This window comes from Acanthopagrus latus, chromosome 18 (genome assembly GCF_904848185.1).
Source record: "Acanthopagrus latus isolate v.2019 chromosome 18, fAcaLat1.1, whole genome shotgun sequence".
Classification (NCBI taxonomy): Eukaryota; Metazoa; Chordata; class Actinopteri; order Spariformes; family Sparidae; genus Acanthopagrus; species Acanthopagrus latus.
In genome coordinates, this window is record NC_051056.1 from 22,908,842 (window position 1) to 22,928,419 (window position 19,578).

General features: G+C 40.8%; 2 protein-coding genes across 4 annotated transcripts in view; one reads left to right on the forward strand and one right to left on the reverse strand.

Annotated features, from left to right (window-relative positions):
• Nucleotides 1-7,462, reverse strand: part of slc16a2 (solute carrier family 16 member 2) — a 28,081-nt gene extending 20,619 nt beyond the window's left edge. Inside the window, exon 1 of the mRNA XM_037077056.1 lies at nucleotides 6,378-7,462. Within this exon, the coding sequence (XP_036932951.1) occupies nucleotides 6,378-6,810 (433 nt within the window). The 5' untranslated portion in view covers nucleotides 6,811-7,462. The remainder of the gene's footprint in view (nucleotides 1-6,377) is intronic.
• Nucleotides 7,463-7,715: 253 nt separating this feature from the next.
• LOC119007399 (leucine-rich repeat neuronal protein 4) lies at nucleotides 7,716-18,835 on the forward strand. 3 transcript variants are annotated; one of them, XM_037077059.1, is made up of 2 exons: nucleotides 7,716-7,846; nucleotides 17,627-18,835. In XM_037077059.1, exon 2 carries the CDS (start codon nucleotides 17,629-17,631, stop codon nucleotides 18,403-18,405), a length of 777 nt encoding a protein of 258 aa, XP_036932954.1. In that variant the 5' UTR covers nucleotides 7,716-7,846; nucleotides 17,627-17,628; the 3' UTR covers nucleotides 18,406-18,835. The 3 variants fall into 3 exon arrangements, with proteins under 3 accessions (XP_036932954.1, XP_036932955.1, XP_036932953.1); XM_037077060.1 differs by lacking the exon at nucleotides 7,716-7,846 and adding an exon at nucleotides 10,786-11,008; XM_037077058.1 differs by lacking the exon at nucleotides 7,716-7,846 and adding an exon at nucleotides 16,703-16,839.
• The last annotated feature ends 743 nt before the right edge of the window (nucleotides 18,836-19,578 follow it).

A 19,578-nucleotide genomic window follows, 5' to 3' on the forward strand; every position in this document is an offset into this window, starting at 1 on the left:
CAACATCAAAGTTTTAAACAATCCATTTCTGTTTAACCACAATTTAAGCCGACTAGATCTGGGATCCAGGGGTTAGGGTAAGAGTTAGAACTCACTCATGGAAGCCACCCACCTAAATACGTCTGATTTATTATTACATTTCATTTTTTTTTTTTTTAAATTAAGGTCCATGCATTATTTATGGAGAAATTCATGAAAACGTTTTTTAGAAAAAACAACCGCTCTCTTAAGGTAAAGAGAGAAAAACAAAAAAAACAATCCGGATCCACATAAAAAGTTAATGGGGCCTGTTCTGGGCCAGGACCCATCCACGTTTCATTGAAATCCAGCAATGCGTTTTTGTGTAATCCTGCTGGTTCGGTTTCCTTGAAGATATTGTATATGGTGACTTTGAGACTATCATCCATGTTTACCAGAGCAGAAGTCTGCGAATGGTTTGGCTGAATCCTGACTTTTTAAGTTAAACCCTCATCAATCACTTTTTTAACTGTTGAGCAATTACGGGTTATTCTTCATGGACACACAGCAAGGACACGGCCTTGGAAAAATCCATGAAAGCCGAACAAGCTAACTCAGAGGGTAGCTAGCAGATACCCAGCGCAGGAAAACTGTAGCAGGTGCAGAGAAAGAGGAAAGAAAAGAAATGAAATAAAACACATGTTAATATTTTGCTGTCAGAGTTCCTCATACTTTCAACAAAGCAGTTCAACACAAGCTACAACTCTGACGACAAGGGTATCATAACCCTTTGTTGTACCATCAGCTGCCTATCTGACTACTTAGCAAACAGTACATCAGGTCAGGCAGCATATTTTGTAGATGACTGTCAGTGTAAAATAAGTCATTTGAGGGGGACCAGCTGTGAGAGAGGCATCTTCAAACAAGTCAGCCTCAGCCGTGTGTGTGTGTGTGTGTGTGTGTGTGTGTGTGTGTGTGTGTGTGTGTGTGTGTGTGTGAACAGCGGGAGTCTCTGGATGCTGTGCGAGTTATGGTCTCCGTCTGATGTTTACTGGTCATATCATGCTCCAAGCTATAAATATTTACTGCTCGGCAAACAGCTTATGTTGACACCATCAATAATGCAATATGGTGTGGGTTATGGTATTATATTGGGTATGTTTGCAAAGGGTACAGTGAGTCACGTGACTGTAGCACCTGTAACCTTTCTGCACCACGACCTTTCTGCCTAAACTTCTGCTCTCAGACTTCAATACATGTAACGGGCAGCCTCTATCTGGCACTGGTGGGATTCTTAGAGCATATTTTCCATGCTGGCTTCTTGTTGTGAAAAAGGATGATGCTACTTATCGCCTAAGAACTTCCCAAATGTGCTGGCAAAGTGGTTTTCTTCCTTTTTTCCCCCTCACCTTTCCATTTGCACTTTTTCTGGAAAACACTGATTCACTGAAGTTAAGCTAAACCATCATTAAATCAAAAACCGTCCATGCCTGGGTCTGATCATATGTATGCACCTGCTTAAGAGTGTATAGAGACTTTAGAGACTCTGATCCAGCCTGAACCCAAAGCCCTGCCCTCTGGAATGCTCCCTGATCTGCCAACCTGGGATTTCCAGCTCCCCTGGAGATGCTGGCGAAATCTGGGGCAGCACAACTACAATACAGCACTGCACAGAGCGCAGCAGTATGCTAATGATGGGAGACGTTTGCTTGTGAAAGCGCAGACCTCTGTTTGAATCACTAACTGTTAACCAAATTAATATTTTGCTTTCAAGACACGTCAGCCAAATCTAATATGACAGAAGATTACATTCTGACCACAAGTGAAAACATTAGTGTTGAAACCAGCGGCTACATTTAATTTATTTCATCTGAAGGCCGAGGGGGACCACTGAGTCTCACGTATTCCATTTAACTTTTGTCGTACTGAACAGAATTTGTTTTAGGTCAGCTTTCTAAATCTTGTCCAACTGCAGCTTCAGAATAAAAAAAATGTTTAAAAGTAATATTGATTTTACCCCTAAACTAATGGCTGCCGAGCCAAGTAACACAGAACAAGGTCACACAAAGAGGACAGAGGCATGATCGAGCACACAACTCGACATCTGAAAACAGACGGAACACGTCTCAATCTCTGACTACTTTAACTTGCAGGTTAGCACACCGCACTCAAAGAATACCACTGTCGCTATCAGTTTATTTTGTTTATGGATCATTTCAAATATGCAAAGTTTTAAATGTGGCAAATTGCCACATTGTGAGAAAAAACAAGTTACATACTGTGTAGAAATTCAAAAAATGATGCATGAAGATGCATCAGTAATCGCATTATAATCGCATCGTAGCCGTCCTTATCAGAGAGAAATCTTGAAGTGCCTAGACATTCCCGCCCTTAATTAAGTTTGTGCCGATTAGGGGATGAAACTAGCAATTACTTATATTGTCGATTAATCTGTCGGTCTATCCGTTAGTTGTTTGGTCAATAAACTGTTTGATGAGTTAATGTCAGAGGAGTAAATAAACCAGAAAATATTCACATTGAAGAAGCTGGAATCAGAGGAATTTGGCTTTTTTTTCTTTAATGAAATTACTCAAACAAATCAATGGGTCATCAAAATGGTGGGCAATTTATTTAGCAGTCAACAACTACCAGATTAAATGTTACAGCTGTAGCAGCAATGTATAAGTCACACTGCTCCATTTTCCCACTTGTGTTGTTAGAGGCCTGATTTGTTATGCACTGAGTCTGTGGTATGTGCATGTCATTATTACATCATGGGTGGCTTAAATATCTAATAAAAACTCTCCTCACGCCCAAATGCTGCTGTGAGTAACATTTATAGACTAAGTAGAGGGTGACAGATACTGGATTTTTGGGACCGATGCAAAATATATATATAATGTCAGGGGAACAAATGTGGCATTAATACATATACATTTATGTACATATACACACATTTTTTGCACCGATTTCTCCAATGTGGTAAATCAAAACACTTTATGTATATTATGGAGGAAGGCTACTTTACATATTAACAGAAAACTTTGTTGTTCAAATGACATCAGTGCTCTGCAACAGTAAACTTCACTGAGTATCTTTTTCTGCATTATGCAAAAAAACAAAACAAGGTGCGCACATATCGGACAACAAATATGCAGATACCGATACTGGCCTATAATATCAGCCAACCAATATCTTAGTCTGGCTCTGAATTCACCCCTTAGTAATAGCGCTAGTGTTACAGCATCAGTGTCACCTTCATGCCCTGAACGCAGCCCAGAAATACTCAATAACAGAAAAAAGAATATCAAGAACAATCGAATCAGCCTCTGCTTTTTGTCCCACCACAGTTTTCCTTTTAATCTGTTTCACACTAGTGGCGTATGAATGAAAATCATTTCAGGGTGAAATGAAAAATTAACCACTCACTCACTTACTCACTCACTCACTCACCCAGTCTCTTTCTTCTCCCTCCCCTTCATACACATTCCCAGTTGTTATGAAAAAATTTAAAAAAAAAAAAAATCTGCTGCAGCAGACAAAGAGCTGCAGTCTGAACTTCTCTCCCTTATTTGGCGCGCCCACGTTCAATCACACATCAGCTCACAAAAGTTCACTTGCTCCCCCGCTGATTATAAAATCCCCACAGTTTTTGTTTTTAAACGGGAAAGGAATGCACTCCCATACACACCTTGACATACCAGCAGATTTGTTACTGCTGCGGACACAGTGGGAATATAACCTCTGACCATGCCATGCTGAAATCATTGAGCAAAACAACACCATCTGCAACTCATAACCTGCTCACCTCTCCTTTATTGCCGTATTTTAGGCTGTTCTGATTCCCCACCTTGATACTTCTGAGCCATTTCAAAATCTCTTGTTTACCCCTCAGGGTTTAATAAATACCCAGAATAATCGAGCAAGGTATAAAACCCTAATCGCAATCTCTTCGCAAGATTTAATCACGTCCCAGTCTTTTCTTGTCACCTCCTCTCCTCACTGTCCCGTAGTTTATTGCTTGTGAAGCACTTTAACTTGTTGTCAAGATGTTCCCTCATGTGAATTTTTACTGACTGTTTTAGACTGGAGGGCTGTTCAAAAACGCCTTTACAACTGTGATTATTATAGTTAAGCTGTTCCCCTCGGTTTTGTTCTGTTGCTGGGGGGGAGAAAGGTCAGGGCTCGGCACACAAGCTTAATCCTTTCACATACAAGAATGGCCAGGGATCAATTCCAAGACACGGCTAGAGACGAAAATCCTCATCAAGACAAAAGAAAATGGATGGTTCGATGGAAATACCTTGAGAGCAACTGCTCTGGTGATCTAGTTCTAAAGCCAAACCTCGTTCTCAGGGTCTCTATCAGACAAAACCTGAAAGTAACGAGCTAGCCCCCAGACGCTGCAATTTCCTTTCACACACAGAAAACGCAAGAAGTCATTAAAGATATTAACCTGTGCTTAGAAAAACAACTCAAACAAGCTCCATCGTGTCTGAGCCTTTGATTTCTCTCCCTCGGCAACTGTTATTTTTTTTGCTTTCATGCCGATGAGAAAGGGTTGAATTTGTTCCAGGGAACAGTCTTAGAGCCATAATCCCTTCCCACATCCTGACCTTAACCTTTGCTGGTGATTGTGGAACTTAACAGGAAGTTAAGGAAAAATACCCCCTCCTGTTACATGCGATTTCCCCTCCTCACGGACATTTCTTTTCACTGAAATCTAGACAGGCCATTGCACGGTTTCACCCAAATGAATGTGGATCCTTAACAAAAGAAGTGCTATAATTGCTCACTTAGCCTGTAGATGTTACAGTGATTAACAGCCCCAGAGCGAGAGGCTGAGACTCTTTAACAGCATCAAGGGACCGGACCTCCACACACCAAAGAGATGCTTCACTGGCAATAAATTGGACTGTAATTTCAGCTTTTGTATTCAGCACTTCCAAAAAGAAAAATGTCAATTTCCGACTATTAATAGAGGATCAGCTGGCTCTTAATCTGTTTTCAAACCTCCTCTTGACACTAATCTATCGAGATAAAACAAGAGTGAACTGTCTCATTCCATGAAAGGAGACACAAATTTATCCCTTTGTCTGCTTTAGGCTGTATCATAGTTAAGTTGGCAACACCCAGCATGAATCCTGCGAGAAATCATTTTGACATTCACCAGTGAAAGCTTTGTCCTTAATAAAATGGTTTAAAGTGGTTCATGCAGGGTGACAGAGGGGGAAAACACTGGCCTCATTCTGGTCACATATGCCAGGAGAAGCATTCAACAGCTGCTTTATTGTGATAATTCATTATCAGTTCCTGTAATTGAATCATCATGACATCTTGAGGCTTTTTTATACACCACAGGGGCCTATACTTGGAAGTAATATCCCGCTCCAGTCCACTGAAAGGGAAGTGTTTTGGAAGACATGTTTTACAGTACAGTAAGCTCGGGTTCATGGACTGTTCAGATGTCTGCGGAACATTTCTATAACTTTCATCCTTCAGGGGAAAGATGTTATCAAGGGCCAGTGTGATAAACTGGAATGGATTTGCAGCAGCAGCTGTGGTGTATGGATAAGATAGTATAGGATAGGGAGTAAACACTGGGTTCGTTAAATGCCTGTTAATCATTCATTCCACATCAGTGAGAGAAGTCTCAAAAAACATGCAACTCAACTCAGGCATTTAAAGAATGAATGAAGAATAAGAGTATACAGACTGCAGATATGTATGGGTGAGGCATTGACTGTATGTAACACTGTCTTTACTGTGCCCTTTAAGTGCAGGGTAAACCCGCATGAACTCTCCGCTGACCCACATCTATTTTAGACATGTCTGTGACATATACAGTGACTTATAAATCATATTCAAACATTGGGACTATGTAGTTCTGGAGAAGAAATTAAAAAAAAAAAAAAAAAAACTTTTAGTATTTATAAGAAAAATTAAACTCAGAAATATTCATGTTGTCCCATATCCGAATAAACAAGCTGTTCTCAGACTGAAAATATAGTCCCCAGGGCACTGTTTGTGGCTAGATAGGTGGCAGGGTCCGCCACTGATAGTATGAAATTGCGCCTTTCATGGTCTGATTGTGAATTCACTTCACCCGTAAAAACAAAGAGTTTGTTAGTTTAGTTTGTTCAGACATTAAAAAAAAAGAAAAGAAATCAGTCAAAGAAGATCTTAATTTTCTTGTTAAAATTTCAAAAAAAAAAAAAACAAAAACAAAACTACACACTGCAGCTTTCCTCTGATAAATTAGTTTTCATCCAATTTCCACCTCTTAATCTTTCCAATGACTGTAAAGACAAAACACGCCCGGGGGACAACTTCGATACAACTCTCAGTGCTTAGTGTCCCCCCCCCCCTCTCTCCTCACTGCCAGCCAGGCTCGCCTCGGTGCACTGTCCGGTACTCACCCACTTTGAACTGGGACGTCTTGTCGTCCGGGTTCGCGTGTTCCTTCACCAGCATCAAATGCAGGATGCCGAAGGAGTTCTGAATGCCGAAGATCGACCCGTTGCACCAGGTGGCTGCGAACACCACCAGCCAGCCGTAGCCCCCCTCGGGCGGGACGAATCCGGCTCCGTGGTGGCCGTGCGTGTCCACCTGGACCCCCGCCTCAGAGTCAGAAACCGGCGACGGGGAGAGGGGCGGCTTGCACCCGGCCTCGATCAGCTGCACGTCGCTGTCCTCACGCACCACTTTACACTCGCTGCCAGCCGCCTGGTCATCCTTGCACCCGTCTGCTTGCTGGGGAGCATCTCTCTGCTCCATCTGAGGATCCGCAGCCGGCTGCTCCGTCAGGGAAACTCCGCTGGACGGCTGATTGTCTACACCGTTGATCCCCATGCTGTGTGGTCTGGCGGAGAGTTTACTGTGGACTCTTGGCGTACATGCATGAGATATAGGTCACTGACATAAGCGGGACCGATTTGAATAGCAGATTTGATTGGCTATCTGTCAAAATGTGCGAGGCAGACCGTCCCTTGGTGACAGACAAGCCTCCTACACGCTGCTTGTAGCCAAAGTCTGAGCGCCAACTTTACCGAATAAACCTGCAGATGTTAAATGTCTCATTCTGGTCGGAGGTCTGTATTTTTCCAGGAAATCGCAGGCGCCGCCTATTTTCTCCTTTAAAATGTAAGCCCGTGTATCTAGCGGCAGCCTATGGAGACTTAAACCATGTATTTACTTTTGCTGCCTTCCCTGCTCGGTGCCAAACACGGATCATCAACCTGTGAAGGCGTCCGTTCAGCCTCGACTCCGCTCCGTGCTGTCACGCCGCCCGGGCACGGTGCGCCACATCCCCCCGGTGATGAAAGAAACGGCGAGGCGGCCCTCGTCTCCTATCCGGTGTCTTCACACGGTGTGAAATAGGTAGGCCCGTGTGGTTCCAAGAGGCTGTCTAGGCTCCGAAGTGTCAACAGAGCTACGGCCGTCATTCAACAGCTCACCCCCGCCTCCTGCCTCCCCCTCCCCGGCGGATGGACGGTTGGAACCAATGGCGGCGCCTCGGAACGCTTACGATAAAACTGTGGGACGAGCTTTGCGCTTCGGGTTTTTCCGGAGTCACGGAAAGACCCGAGCGATGAATAACGCTCATCCTCATCTGACACCGACGTTAGCCTACTTTTCCTCCGCTCCGACTTGACTGACAGGCTCCACACAGTAGCGTTGACGGCGGCATCTGCTTCAACCGTGTGCTCGGTCAGGAAAAAGGAAGGTTTATGAGGGAGAGATACACTGTATTCACAGAGGAAGGGACAGGTAATGGTGTCGTTTAAAATGACGTCCGCGTCCGAAATCTGTTTTTCCTCACTGTATGCTAGAGGCGTCGTTGGTTCAGACAGACAGCGAAGAGCTAGCTAACTGAAGCTAACGTCAGGTATGCTATGGAGCAGGTAACTCTTTAGCTGTGTAAACTATAGGTAGGCTTTAAAAGTATGAAAAACACAAAGCTGTGTGATTTCCAGCCAGTTTCCTGCCCCATGTAACGCTACAGTAACGTTACCTTATATTTCCTTTAGCCTACATTCACTTAATTCAATGATACCGCCCATTACTGATGTCCACTGTCTCTCTCCAAGTACCTATTTACTCAATTACTGTTCAGCTACTGACACTGTTATTTACACTTATATACATTTAGGACGCCAATATTGTACTTACTATTGCACTACTCTTATTCGATGACTAATAATAGTTACTATGCACTTTTTGAAGTGACTTGTGCTGCCTGTTTTAATGGGTTACTGGTACTTTACTGGACTATTTACTTTTTTCTTTCACTTCCACAACATTTAGAAGGCAAATAATGTACTTTCTGATCCACTACATTTATTTGATAAATAATAATAGCCACTATTTATTATTTTAAGTAAATGAATTACTTTTCAAATTGATGGTTTCCTGCCCCTTGTACTTTTTTATATTTACTTCAAATAAAGGTACGTAAGCAATGTAAGCCAAATCTATATAGAATTAAAACTAAAAGCTCTCATTATCCTTCTTTTAAGAGGCTGTATTATTTGAAGAAGCTGTATGTCAGAGTTACAGCTGCATGGTTGAGGGCTAGATGCATTATCCATCTGGCGAATCATTATAGGATTTTTTTTTTTATAAAAACAATGTAACAGTCACTGTAATTTAAATATAATGGAGTATAAAGAAGTATAAAGTTTGACATTGAAAAATATTTAAGTGAAGTCAGAATCAGGAATATTTCATTGATCCCCGAGGGGAAATTGTTACATTACAGTTGCTCCTTCTAGAATTGAAATATCACACTATAGAGAGATTTGAATGAAATATAGAAAAGACAATAAGAAATAAAAGTCAGTAAGAATAAAAGAAATCAATAAAACTAATAGTTTGAATTCAACTGTAAATATACATATCTCACAGTTTCAGTAAATGTAGTTATTCTTCATCACTTTTACCTTTTACTCAGATTAAACATCAGAATAGTATATTCAGTGTATTTGCTTAAATCATGATGGGATGATAATTGTGTTTTGTCTCTTAACATGTAGGTCAACTGTACTGTTTATAGAGATTAATTTTATTTTTTTAGAGAGAGCAGAGGCTAGCAGAGATGATCAAAGCGAGATTTCAAGCAAATGTACAGCAAAGTAATGTATTTTAATCTAAAATACAGATGAAGATTTCTCAAATTTCTTTCAGTCTCTTGTATGGATATTATTTTTGCCCTTTTTCTTGGCACAAAAAATAATTCAAATCCCCTCAGCCTATTTACCAACTCTGTAGACGATTAGATAACCTCAAATAGGCAAGAACCGCAGCTACATTTTTCCCAGGGATGCTCTCTGAAGACATCTGTTATTTCTGGATTCATGTGACAGGTGACGAAACAAGCATTCACCACTAAGTGGAGCTAAAACTCTCTGCAAGTGGTTTGTTCTGGATAGTTAGAGCAAGGTTGGGAGTTATGCAACATTTTACAACCAGTGTAGCTGATCCTCAAGAGGATTTTCTTAATGTGTTACAGTTCAGTGGACGTGAAATCACTTGCTTCGGTCTACTTCAGATAACACAAACGTTTTGTGATATTTTTAATCAATGAAAAGGCCTTTTTCATTGAAAACATTTTGACACATCACAGTAGAAACCACAAAAGTCTGTTCTGTCAGGTTATGGCTATAAGTGATCAGTCAGTGCCCCTTTCACCCAATTAAGTTGCAACAATTCTGTTTTCTCCACTATAATTAAAGTTTAAAGTCCCCCAAATTTAATACTCAAGTCACTGAAATGACACAACATGGTGAACAATTTAAAAAACATTTAAAGGATTTTGACATCATATAGAACAGGTGACATAAACCACCAAAAACACGCCGCAGTATGTTCTGTAAATATTGATTATGATCTATTGTACTCCAGCTGTCACGTCCACAGGTAACCAACCAACACCTACAGTGCAGTAATACCAACATGCCCAGTTTCCACTCACACTTCGTATTCTTTATATTGTGTAATCTGTAATCTGTTTGAGGTGTGACACTTTCTGTTGCTCATCTGACAACACCTGAGACATATAAACATGTGATGCCCGTCTTGGTTGCCATAGCATCACCATGTAATCCAGTCAAAGCAAAGCGTGTCTGAGTTGTCTTGTCTAACATTAACAACAGTTGAAAAAATGGGTATTCAGTACTTTTCCTCCCCCAAACAAAAATCAACGGATAAGTTTACTCAAAAAAGAAAAAGAGAAAAAGAGAGTCATTATCTGCGCGCCTGTTGTAGACAGACGGGTGAAGCTTCGTAGTTCACAAGCCATTTTTGGAGTTTCACAGCAAAACAGCATCGCATTATTCTCCCTAAGCAATGTAGGTAGAAGAGACTTTGTTTAAAATCATAAACAAACAACTAAAAAAATTTGAAATGACTGTTTACAGCTCATCTGGTGTAAAGATTTGGATTACGGCGAACAAGCTGTTTTGAGCACTTTTATATTTTCCGTTGATTTTTTTCATGTTTTCAAACAGATCCCCTTCTACTTAAGCTGTTTATGAGAATACTACATTTTCATTTTTGGGTGTACTTTTCCCTCCATATCGTTCAGAGTTACTTGAGTGGGGTGGACTTACACTGAACTCTGTGACTAGCGACCCACTCTTTAGATTCTACATTGTTTATTATTGCACAAACATGCAGTGAAGTAGGAATGCGGGGCTTCGTCATTAAATGTAGCTGATACATCATCACATGCCTGCTTCCAATTATCCCCTAAAGGGACAGCAAGGCTCCTTCCACTTTACCCACTCCAGCTCCACAGTGTTTTTTAGCTAAAAATAGCTATTCACACAACTTCAGAGAGTCTGGTTACAAGACTATGCCGGGATTCCTTTTGAATGAAGTGGAGGTTAAAGGTGACAGGGACACAGCCAATAGTACTGCTTCCTGTTTAAATAGGAATGCTTCAACTCCTCAGAGAGGTGTGGGCAGCAGAGGGAATGAGCATCTGCAAGAGGCCCACACATTTCTGTAGTCTGGTGGAGTCAGACGCTGAAAGATGAAGCCTGACAGGGTGAGTAAAACTGAAAGTCAAGTGTTTTTATAAGGGGACTTCCTGCCTTAAAACACTAAGAAAGAAATGAAATGCAGTTCCTGTGAGTATTTACAATGCTGTGGTGAAATCGTGGCACTATCTATAATCAAACGATGGTGGCGATGATAGACGCAGGTTGTCTAACACATGTTCAGCAGCATGCTCAAACATGCTGTGGTGGTGGGAGAGGGAAAATGCACTGGCAGGCAAGCATGACTCACTCATAGTGGCTTCCTTCATTCCTTGGGGGGCCTTGGAACCACAGAACTTGAGCATGTCGGGCTGTCAGTTTCAGTGGAAATCTGTATTTAGTGAGTCTCCTTAGGGATGTCGCTCACTTTGAAGCACTGAACAGTTCAAATGTGAACACTGAACGTTTAAGGTTGACTCATGACTACTGAAGAAAAAACGTCATATCAGTGGTACAATCTGCGCCACCATTATGTGTCTGCCTACTGTGCTGTGCTTGGTTTCACCTGAGAGCCCAGACATTCGTCACAGATTGACCAACCTGCCCCATGATCATGAGTTTCAATGAACAAAGAGTTGCCTATTACTCACTATGTTGTATCACTAAATAGGGTTTAGAGTAATTTGAAGGAGCTTAGTGCATGTCATACGTGCTACAGCATTGGTGTAGTCCAAACCACGTAAACTGAGACATGAAGTCATGACCAAAACCAGAGAGTATCAAGACCGATACAAGACCAAGACTTTGTGGGTTAAGACCAGGTCATAAAAACGACCAGAGTGTATCAAGACCAGTTCAAGACCATGACCTTAAGGGTTGAGACCAGGTCATGGCCAATACCAGTGTCCACCACTGAGTCCACCACCGCGTGACACACTTCCAATAAAATGTGAAGCATACACACTTAGTCATACAGTCATACTAGTGATCTGAAGGATCCACATTTGCATTTTTTTTTTTTTTTTTGGAGACAAATGGAAATTCCTCCTCATTCACCTCGTCATTTTTTTTTTTTTTTAATAGAAATGCCTTTATAAAACGATCAAAATGAGCGGAACACTTTACTTTGATTTCTATGAGAAAACAAAATACAAAGCAGATGAAATAAACTTAACCATCTTTATTCAGTACTCCTTTCCCCATTGAAGTTGGTTCCCCATTGAACTAACACAGTTAATTTAATTTTTGTGCAAGCGTTACTTTTTATGTGAGACTCTTCCCATAGAAAACATGATTCAGTGAACAAATGTTCAGCTCTTTGATTTCCCTGCAGTTGTGGTCTTGAAATGAATTCCAGAGTCATCTCTGAGACCGAGCCATGACCCAGTAAAAATGTGGTTGATTCTGAGACGTGGCCGGGTCTTTCAAAAAGTGGTCTCGATGATAGCCAGAGGCAAAGCACAAGAGATAAATTAAAGTCAATATAAATGCACAGATAGTTTTGGGGCCCTGTAAACATTTGTGTTCACCTCTCCCTTCTCCGCTTCCCTTATTTGAACAAAAGAGGAGCTCTGTCGCTCAATGATGTAATCTAAGCCGTTCACAAGTATGAGCTCACTAAAACAAATTGCAGATGAGCTTGTCGTCGCTTCTAATATCAGTGGACTCTGGACTGTACTGGTCACAGACTATTTCTGATCACCCACAGGAACAATGACACACATACAGCAGCCCTACCATAATCCTTCCAGTCACTGATGTAATGTTTTTATACATTTACCGTTCAGAATTTAGGAAGACATGTTGCAGATGTTTCCCTTAATAATGGTAATCTGAACCTAGATAAAACATTATCATTCGGACACCAAATGTATTATTTATGTTTAAAACAGTCTTAAATCCCAAAAGGAAAACAATTAAATGATTTAGAGATTCCATTTACTTGATGTTCCCACAGTGCAAGGCCGAGGGGAATACTGTTGTAATCATTTTGAACCCAAATACTCTTTGATTTTGAATTTCTTTTCCAGCCCAGAGAACTTACGTGACTCTACTCCTAGATCATTAATGAACCACATCTAAATATTTTGAGAAACGATTTTTCTTTTGACTACTCAGTGTTCAGATTTAATAGGTTTTAACAGTTTGAACTGATTCTTTCTGTCTGTAGTCTGCTGATACTACGAGATCCAGTGCCAATGGTGCTTTAGACCAACCTTCTACTCCTGCCAAAGCAAAATAGTTTTTAACTCCAGCTTTTTATATGCAAAATTTTACCCTTGAAACTGAAACAGGAACCTGTTCCTGTTTAAATCTGCTCAGATCTTGATGCTGAGCTTCAAATGTCTCTCACTAATGACGGGTGAGTTCTTATCTTATCTAACTGTTTCTCCGAAGTACCTTAAGTCTCCTTCGTACCTTTCAACTATCAGTCTGGATGAGCCATTGTACAGTGTGTTATTCTCCACGTATATCAGAAACCCATCCCATAAAATTACACCTGTATAGATATTTTTCTGCAATCTAAAAGGATGAAAGATCACTCAAAGGTATGAAGTAGTCCTCTCAGCTGTCTGTACCAAATTAAGCTTTTGGGGCAGACAGTTACAAATGTTTGAGCACTAATGTATGTTTCCTTGTATATTAAACTTTGTCAATCCAAGCAGACAAAGATGAGTTGTTTCAGAGCTTTCTTAAGATACTTAAGATGTAAGATGATGATAACTGTATAATTACTATGTTAGAAATGTGGGAACATTGTTGACATAGGAGCGCCAAGTCCCAGGAGATGGATTGTCTCATTCAGGAATGAGTGCTGAAATTAATCACTTGGACTTCTGATAAGTCGCAACAACCTGTACCATCCAGTAACAGGCAGGTTGTTAAAACACATCAGCTCTATGACGTTGCAGACAGCGTGACAGACTGTGGGTGGAAGAGATTGTTGTCTCATGCAGCCAAAACAACCTGAAGCTTAGAGGCCAAAAATGCAGCGATGAGGGTAGATTTGAAGAGAAGCCCCCCTCTTTACATCCTCTGATGTAAGGGACGTATATGCATTTCCCAACTTTCCATCAGAATGTGTTGTATTTTAATGCATCATTAACATATCCTTTTTATGCATAAATTCTTTGTAGAAGTTTGACTCTGATGACCATACAACTAAGCTTACGATAGCTTATTATCAGGCTTTTTATTGGCTAACAACTTCACATATATAGACTTAGAAGTCTGAGGCTGTGAGCTAATTCTTCCTACAAAGTCAAGTAAGAAGTGCGGTGTAGCTCCCAGCTTTTACTAAAGCAATGCAGTTTAGCTCACAGCCTTCTTTATATTTTGAATCCTTCAACTTCATCACAATTGTATGTTCATATTCCTGTTTCAAACAAATTAAAGCCAGCAAGCCATGAAATGTTCCACACATTACATACATTATTGGTATTGTACAACTTTCAAGCCAGCAATGCACGTCAGCATCAGCATTCACCAAGTTTGTTTTGCTTATGGGAAATATCATGAGGTTTTCAGGTATTTGGTCAGCCAAAGTTGGACAGATTCTTCCTGAGATGAGCATGTAGTCCATATCAAATGCCGCGTCAATCCTTCCAACAGTTGTTGAGATATAACACTCAGAATGGGAACCATCTGATGGCACAAACATCAGGGGAACTCCAGGATGTCACCAGGACTCTCCAGTGTCTACACGAAAACCTAATGAAGTCTAGATGGACTGATCAGTTGAAAACTTCCCATCTGCTGTTTGAGGTTTCATTGTTTACCTGACTTTTTCCTTGAATCAGCGACCCACGATGGGAGAACATGGGTCTGTGTGTGTCATCTCGTCGGCAGATTATTTGGAAGAAACATACCCTGCTCGCATATGACGACAATAGCCGAAACTTGAAAACGGGCAACATCATCTCTGACGGCCCTTCCTCGAAGGCAGCGCAGTTTACGAGCAATCCCTGTGTTCTAAATACAGAATCTCAGCCTCTATCCACAGAACCTCCCTAATGAAAAACAATCGTAACAATAAATACCAAAAGCTTGTCATTTCTGCATCTGTGACTCATCTGCATTCCCTGTGAGTGAACCCCTAATTTTACAATCGTGGGCATAATGACAACAGTCTTGCAACATACGGAAATACAACTTGAAATTGTCGGTCATTTATTCTTGTGGGTTTATGATGAATGAACAGTTCCACTGCATCGATTTATGGAACAGATTACAGGTGCTACACGAGGCTACACTTCAGGTTCTGCTATAGTTAAGCAACCTTTTCTGATTCTTCATGTTGAATCTGAAAGCATCCACAGAAACATTCACACAAATCTGAACACCACATGTTTTCCCAAATGAGTACATCAAACTTTGTATAAAAATAGTCCATAAATCTGCTCTGTACTTCCTGTCGTAGCGTCTAAGTGGCTGTACAATTAAGTCTTTATCCAGTGTTTGTTCATCTCTCAATAATTTATTGTCTCATAAGATTAAACAAGTTTGTCTTCATGTCGACATTCCAGGCTGATTTGTACGTAACAGGGCACACTCTCACAACCTCTAATGCAGTTAGTTTTATGTTGTTGGTTTTGCTCTTTACTGCTTGGTATGGAGTCATTGGAGTGCAATAAAAGAAAATGTAAAATGGTAAGAAAATGAATATGCAAGCATAAAGGAAAAGAATGAAGCACAATCAAGGGATTCAAATGAGTATGTGACGTTATAATTTCAGTCAAAAAAAATAAAACTAGATAGAAGATAGAAAATATGTAAGTATAGACTACATAAATACATAAATATGCTTTTGATTATTATTTGAGATTTTGTTATTTGTCTCAATATGGCCACCTTTATTTTTTACTTTCTTCATTTCTCTTTTCATTGGTTTCTCTTCATATCCTCACATTTTCTTATTTATTTCTTATATTTATTCCCCTTTTATATTCCCACATTTATTTGTTCTCTTTTTTTAATGGAACTTCTCAGACTCCATGGGTAAGACACTTTGTCCCTGCATGTGCACATAACGATAAACAGACTCTATATCAACTCAAGTTACAATGAAGTTGTTTATTCTAAGTAAAAGCAGCCATCATCTTGATTCTTTTAGTCGTTCAGTCGAGTATATTCTTTTAAGCGTTGATGTAGTAAAGAAGCAGGCCTCAGTCCTGGTACTTTTCCTCTCGTCTGTGCAATGTGGGCACTTGGCATAATCAGGAACACGCCTGCTTTGCCAGCTTTACACCATAAAAGGATGAGAGGAGAAAAGCCTTGATCGTTCCCCTCCCCAGCTTGTCGCAGTGGGGGCTACAAGAGGTGGAGGGGGGGTCCTTAATAAATACACGTGCGTGCATTCCTCACCCCCCACTTAAAGGCACACATAAACACACACTGATGTGACCCCAAGTGTCCTGTTGGTTTCCAGAAGAACACCTGTGGTGCATGCAGGAAGTCTTAAAGAGAGTAATCAAAAACAGGCATCTACACCTCCAGACTGCACAAACACATACTGCAACAAGCACAAGCCTGCCTCACGCTGCCGCTCTGCAAATTAACATGCTAAGCAGCAAGCACATGGTGCACATGGTGACTCTGTCTCTCTCTCTCTCCCCCCCCGCTTACTTTCCTGGCTGGGTGGAAGTCCTGTAGAGAAAAAGAGAAGGAGGCAAGATGTGGAAAAAAAAAGAAAAGAAAAAAGAAACAGGCAAAGAAAGAGTAAAAGGGGAGGGAGAGGCACCGAGGGGAGAGAAGGAGGGGGTGTTGAGGAGGCGGAGGGAGTCAACTTAAGACGGTGAGAACAGAGGACTTTAGTGAACACACGGTGAGAGCAGACAGAGCGGGAACAACGGACAGAAACAGAGAATTAAGACTTGGAACGTCCATCAGCAACAAACAGGTTCAGTAGAACATCTTTAACATTTTTCTTAACTTCAAAGCCGCATGCGAAAATACTGCAATGGTTTGATGTGTTTTTTGTATTCTGTATGTAGTCATCATCGGAAGGCAAGAGAAAACATCCTCAAAGTGTGAGGATTGTTTTTGAGTTTTGCAACAGAGTGTAAAGTAGAAATCCATGTGTGTTTTGATTCAGTTTTGGGTTCCCACAGAGCTCACATGGCTCAGTGCCAGGAGTAGATGGATGTGGTGATGGGGTCGCCCCAATAGTTGTGTTTTATTTTTTTTTAACTCCCTGGACTCAGCATTTATTTATCTAAAGCTGTTTACGGGAAGGAAAACAGAACATCGCAAATGTTTGATTACACTGAGACTCATTTCCGAGCTGTAAACCTTTGGCGAAATAGCATCCCAGTCAGCGAGCCAACGACATTTGTTTCTTGTCTCTCAGCAAACCTTGGTAATCTGGTGAAAAGGGAGGGGATCTCTTATCCTTAGAGTCACTGTGGATCCTTCTGTGAAATGATGAAACCAAGTTCTGTATTTTGATTTCTGTGTTTTGACGCCATGACTACTAAAATAATGTCTTGATTTCAGTTCCTTTTTCATCCGGTATTCAAACTTTAAATGTAATTACTTATAATAATTATGATTTTAATGTAAGTATTGACTCATAATAATTTATTTCCCCTTTCAGACTGGGTAGATAAATATAGTGCTAGTGATTTATTTATGGATGTATTATTGGTAATATTATTCATGTAATTCTCTGTCATTTCTGCCCACAGAGATGACGTCACATCGCAGGAACCTGGTTGTGCTTCTCATTTTTCTGACTACCTCGCCTCTCCTCACCTCCCACTTTTTTGCTCGCGCTGCCTCCACTTCCCCTCCCATCACCCGTCCACGGATCATATACATAAATGACCTAGACGACCCTGACGATCCCGACGATGAAGATGTGGATGATCCTCCGATAGTGAAGGCCACTGCGAGAACTACGTTTCAGCAGAAACCACAGTTCTGCCCTTACAACCCCTGCTCAGAGGATCAGGAGTCGTGCCCCAAACTTGCAGCTGAGACTGAGTGTCTCTGTCCTGGGATCAGCGGGGCTGATGTGGCTCCTAATGCGCCCCGCGTCGATGCGCTGGTGCCAGTCAGTGAGGGGGAACACAGAGGGAAGGTGCAGATCAAGTGGTGCGCTCCATCTTCTGTGGTGACTGGGTACAGGGTGGTGATTGAGGGTAGGGAAAGAGAGGCCCAGGAGTTTGTGGCCAGTTCACGAAAGGGTTATGTCGGATCTTTGGAAGCTGGGACTAAGGTGTGCGTGGAGGCGCTGAACAAAGCAGGATCCAGCAGCCCCTCAAAGTTCTCTTGTCAGCGGTACAGCCCTGAGAAATCAGATCACACACTGCTGGCTGGGATCATCGGCGGAGGAGTCGCCCTCCTAATAATTGTCATAATAGGAGCTGTGATCCTCTGGAAGTATAAACTGTGTCAGAAGGCAAAGGGAGACTCTGCTGATGGACTAGGAAACCCTTCTTACAGCACAGAGGGAACGCTGTGATCGAGACCAGTTCAACACAGACAATCCATCCTCGTCACACTGAAAGGGACCTCAGGACGCAAAGAGAGCAGTGACGGTGTAATCATAAACAAAAGCTTAATAGTTCCAGGGTGTTGTAGGATCGATTATAGAATTAAAGAAGAAGTTGTTTACGATCCTGTTTCAAGGAATATGCAAAGATATTGGGAGAAAGAGGGGTAGTGTTCCAGGAATAACACCTACAATGTTTGTTTGTTTGTTAGTTTGTGGTTAGAACTACAGGTTTATTTGCTGGCAAATTAATCCTTGTAGGTTTACTATTGTGTTTTTGTTTTTTGTTTTTTTTCCATCATGGTTGAATTTAACTGTAAATATTAATATTTTTAGGATATACTGACTGAAACTTTGTGATCAACTAAAACTTATTTTAATAAAAACTTTGTAAAAAATGGCTTTTTGTTGAATTTTTTCTTGAATCTGAAAGGACGGCTGACATTTTGTTGGGATCGGCAGGGTCGGAAGAAAGGTGTGTTTTAGTGAGGTGACACAGGCTGCAAGGAGAGCTCGTGACTTGCCATTACATATCTGAAACATTACTGGGGGAATTGAACAACAGTCTGTACAAAATTTCTTGTAGATTCCTGAAACCAACACTTACTGAACCATTCATTGATCCCTTTTATTCTGTACAGACTCATCAGCAATATTTTATTTTTGCCCTCTCGACTGGAAGAAGAAGTTATGTTTGAGAACTTTTATACTTAATATGTTGTAAGTATTTATGTTCATGTAAGATTATAATTCCACTCCACAACATTCCTGAGGAGGCAGTACTTTTTTACTGATTTACATTTATTTGAAAGCTTTAGTTCATTTCTACTGTACAGATGAGATTTTATTTACAAAACAAATGATCAATTTATAAAGCTGTTAGATTGTAGCCCTACCTCAACCCAGCTGCAACATCAAAGTGTATTTCATCTTGCATCATTATCAATAAAGTACATTTAAAACCCCCACTGATTCAGATCAGCTAAAAAGAAAAACACTGATTATCGACCCTTAGTATACAGAATAAAATTGATGATGATTTTCCACTTAAAGTTTTGATACTTGATAACATTTAATATAAGGCAGCCTACTTTAAGACTTTTACATAAGTACTATTCCTAAGGGGAACTTTCACCTTTACAA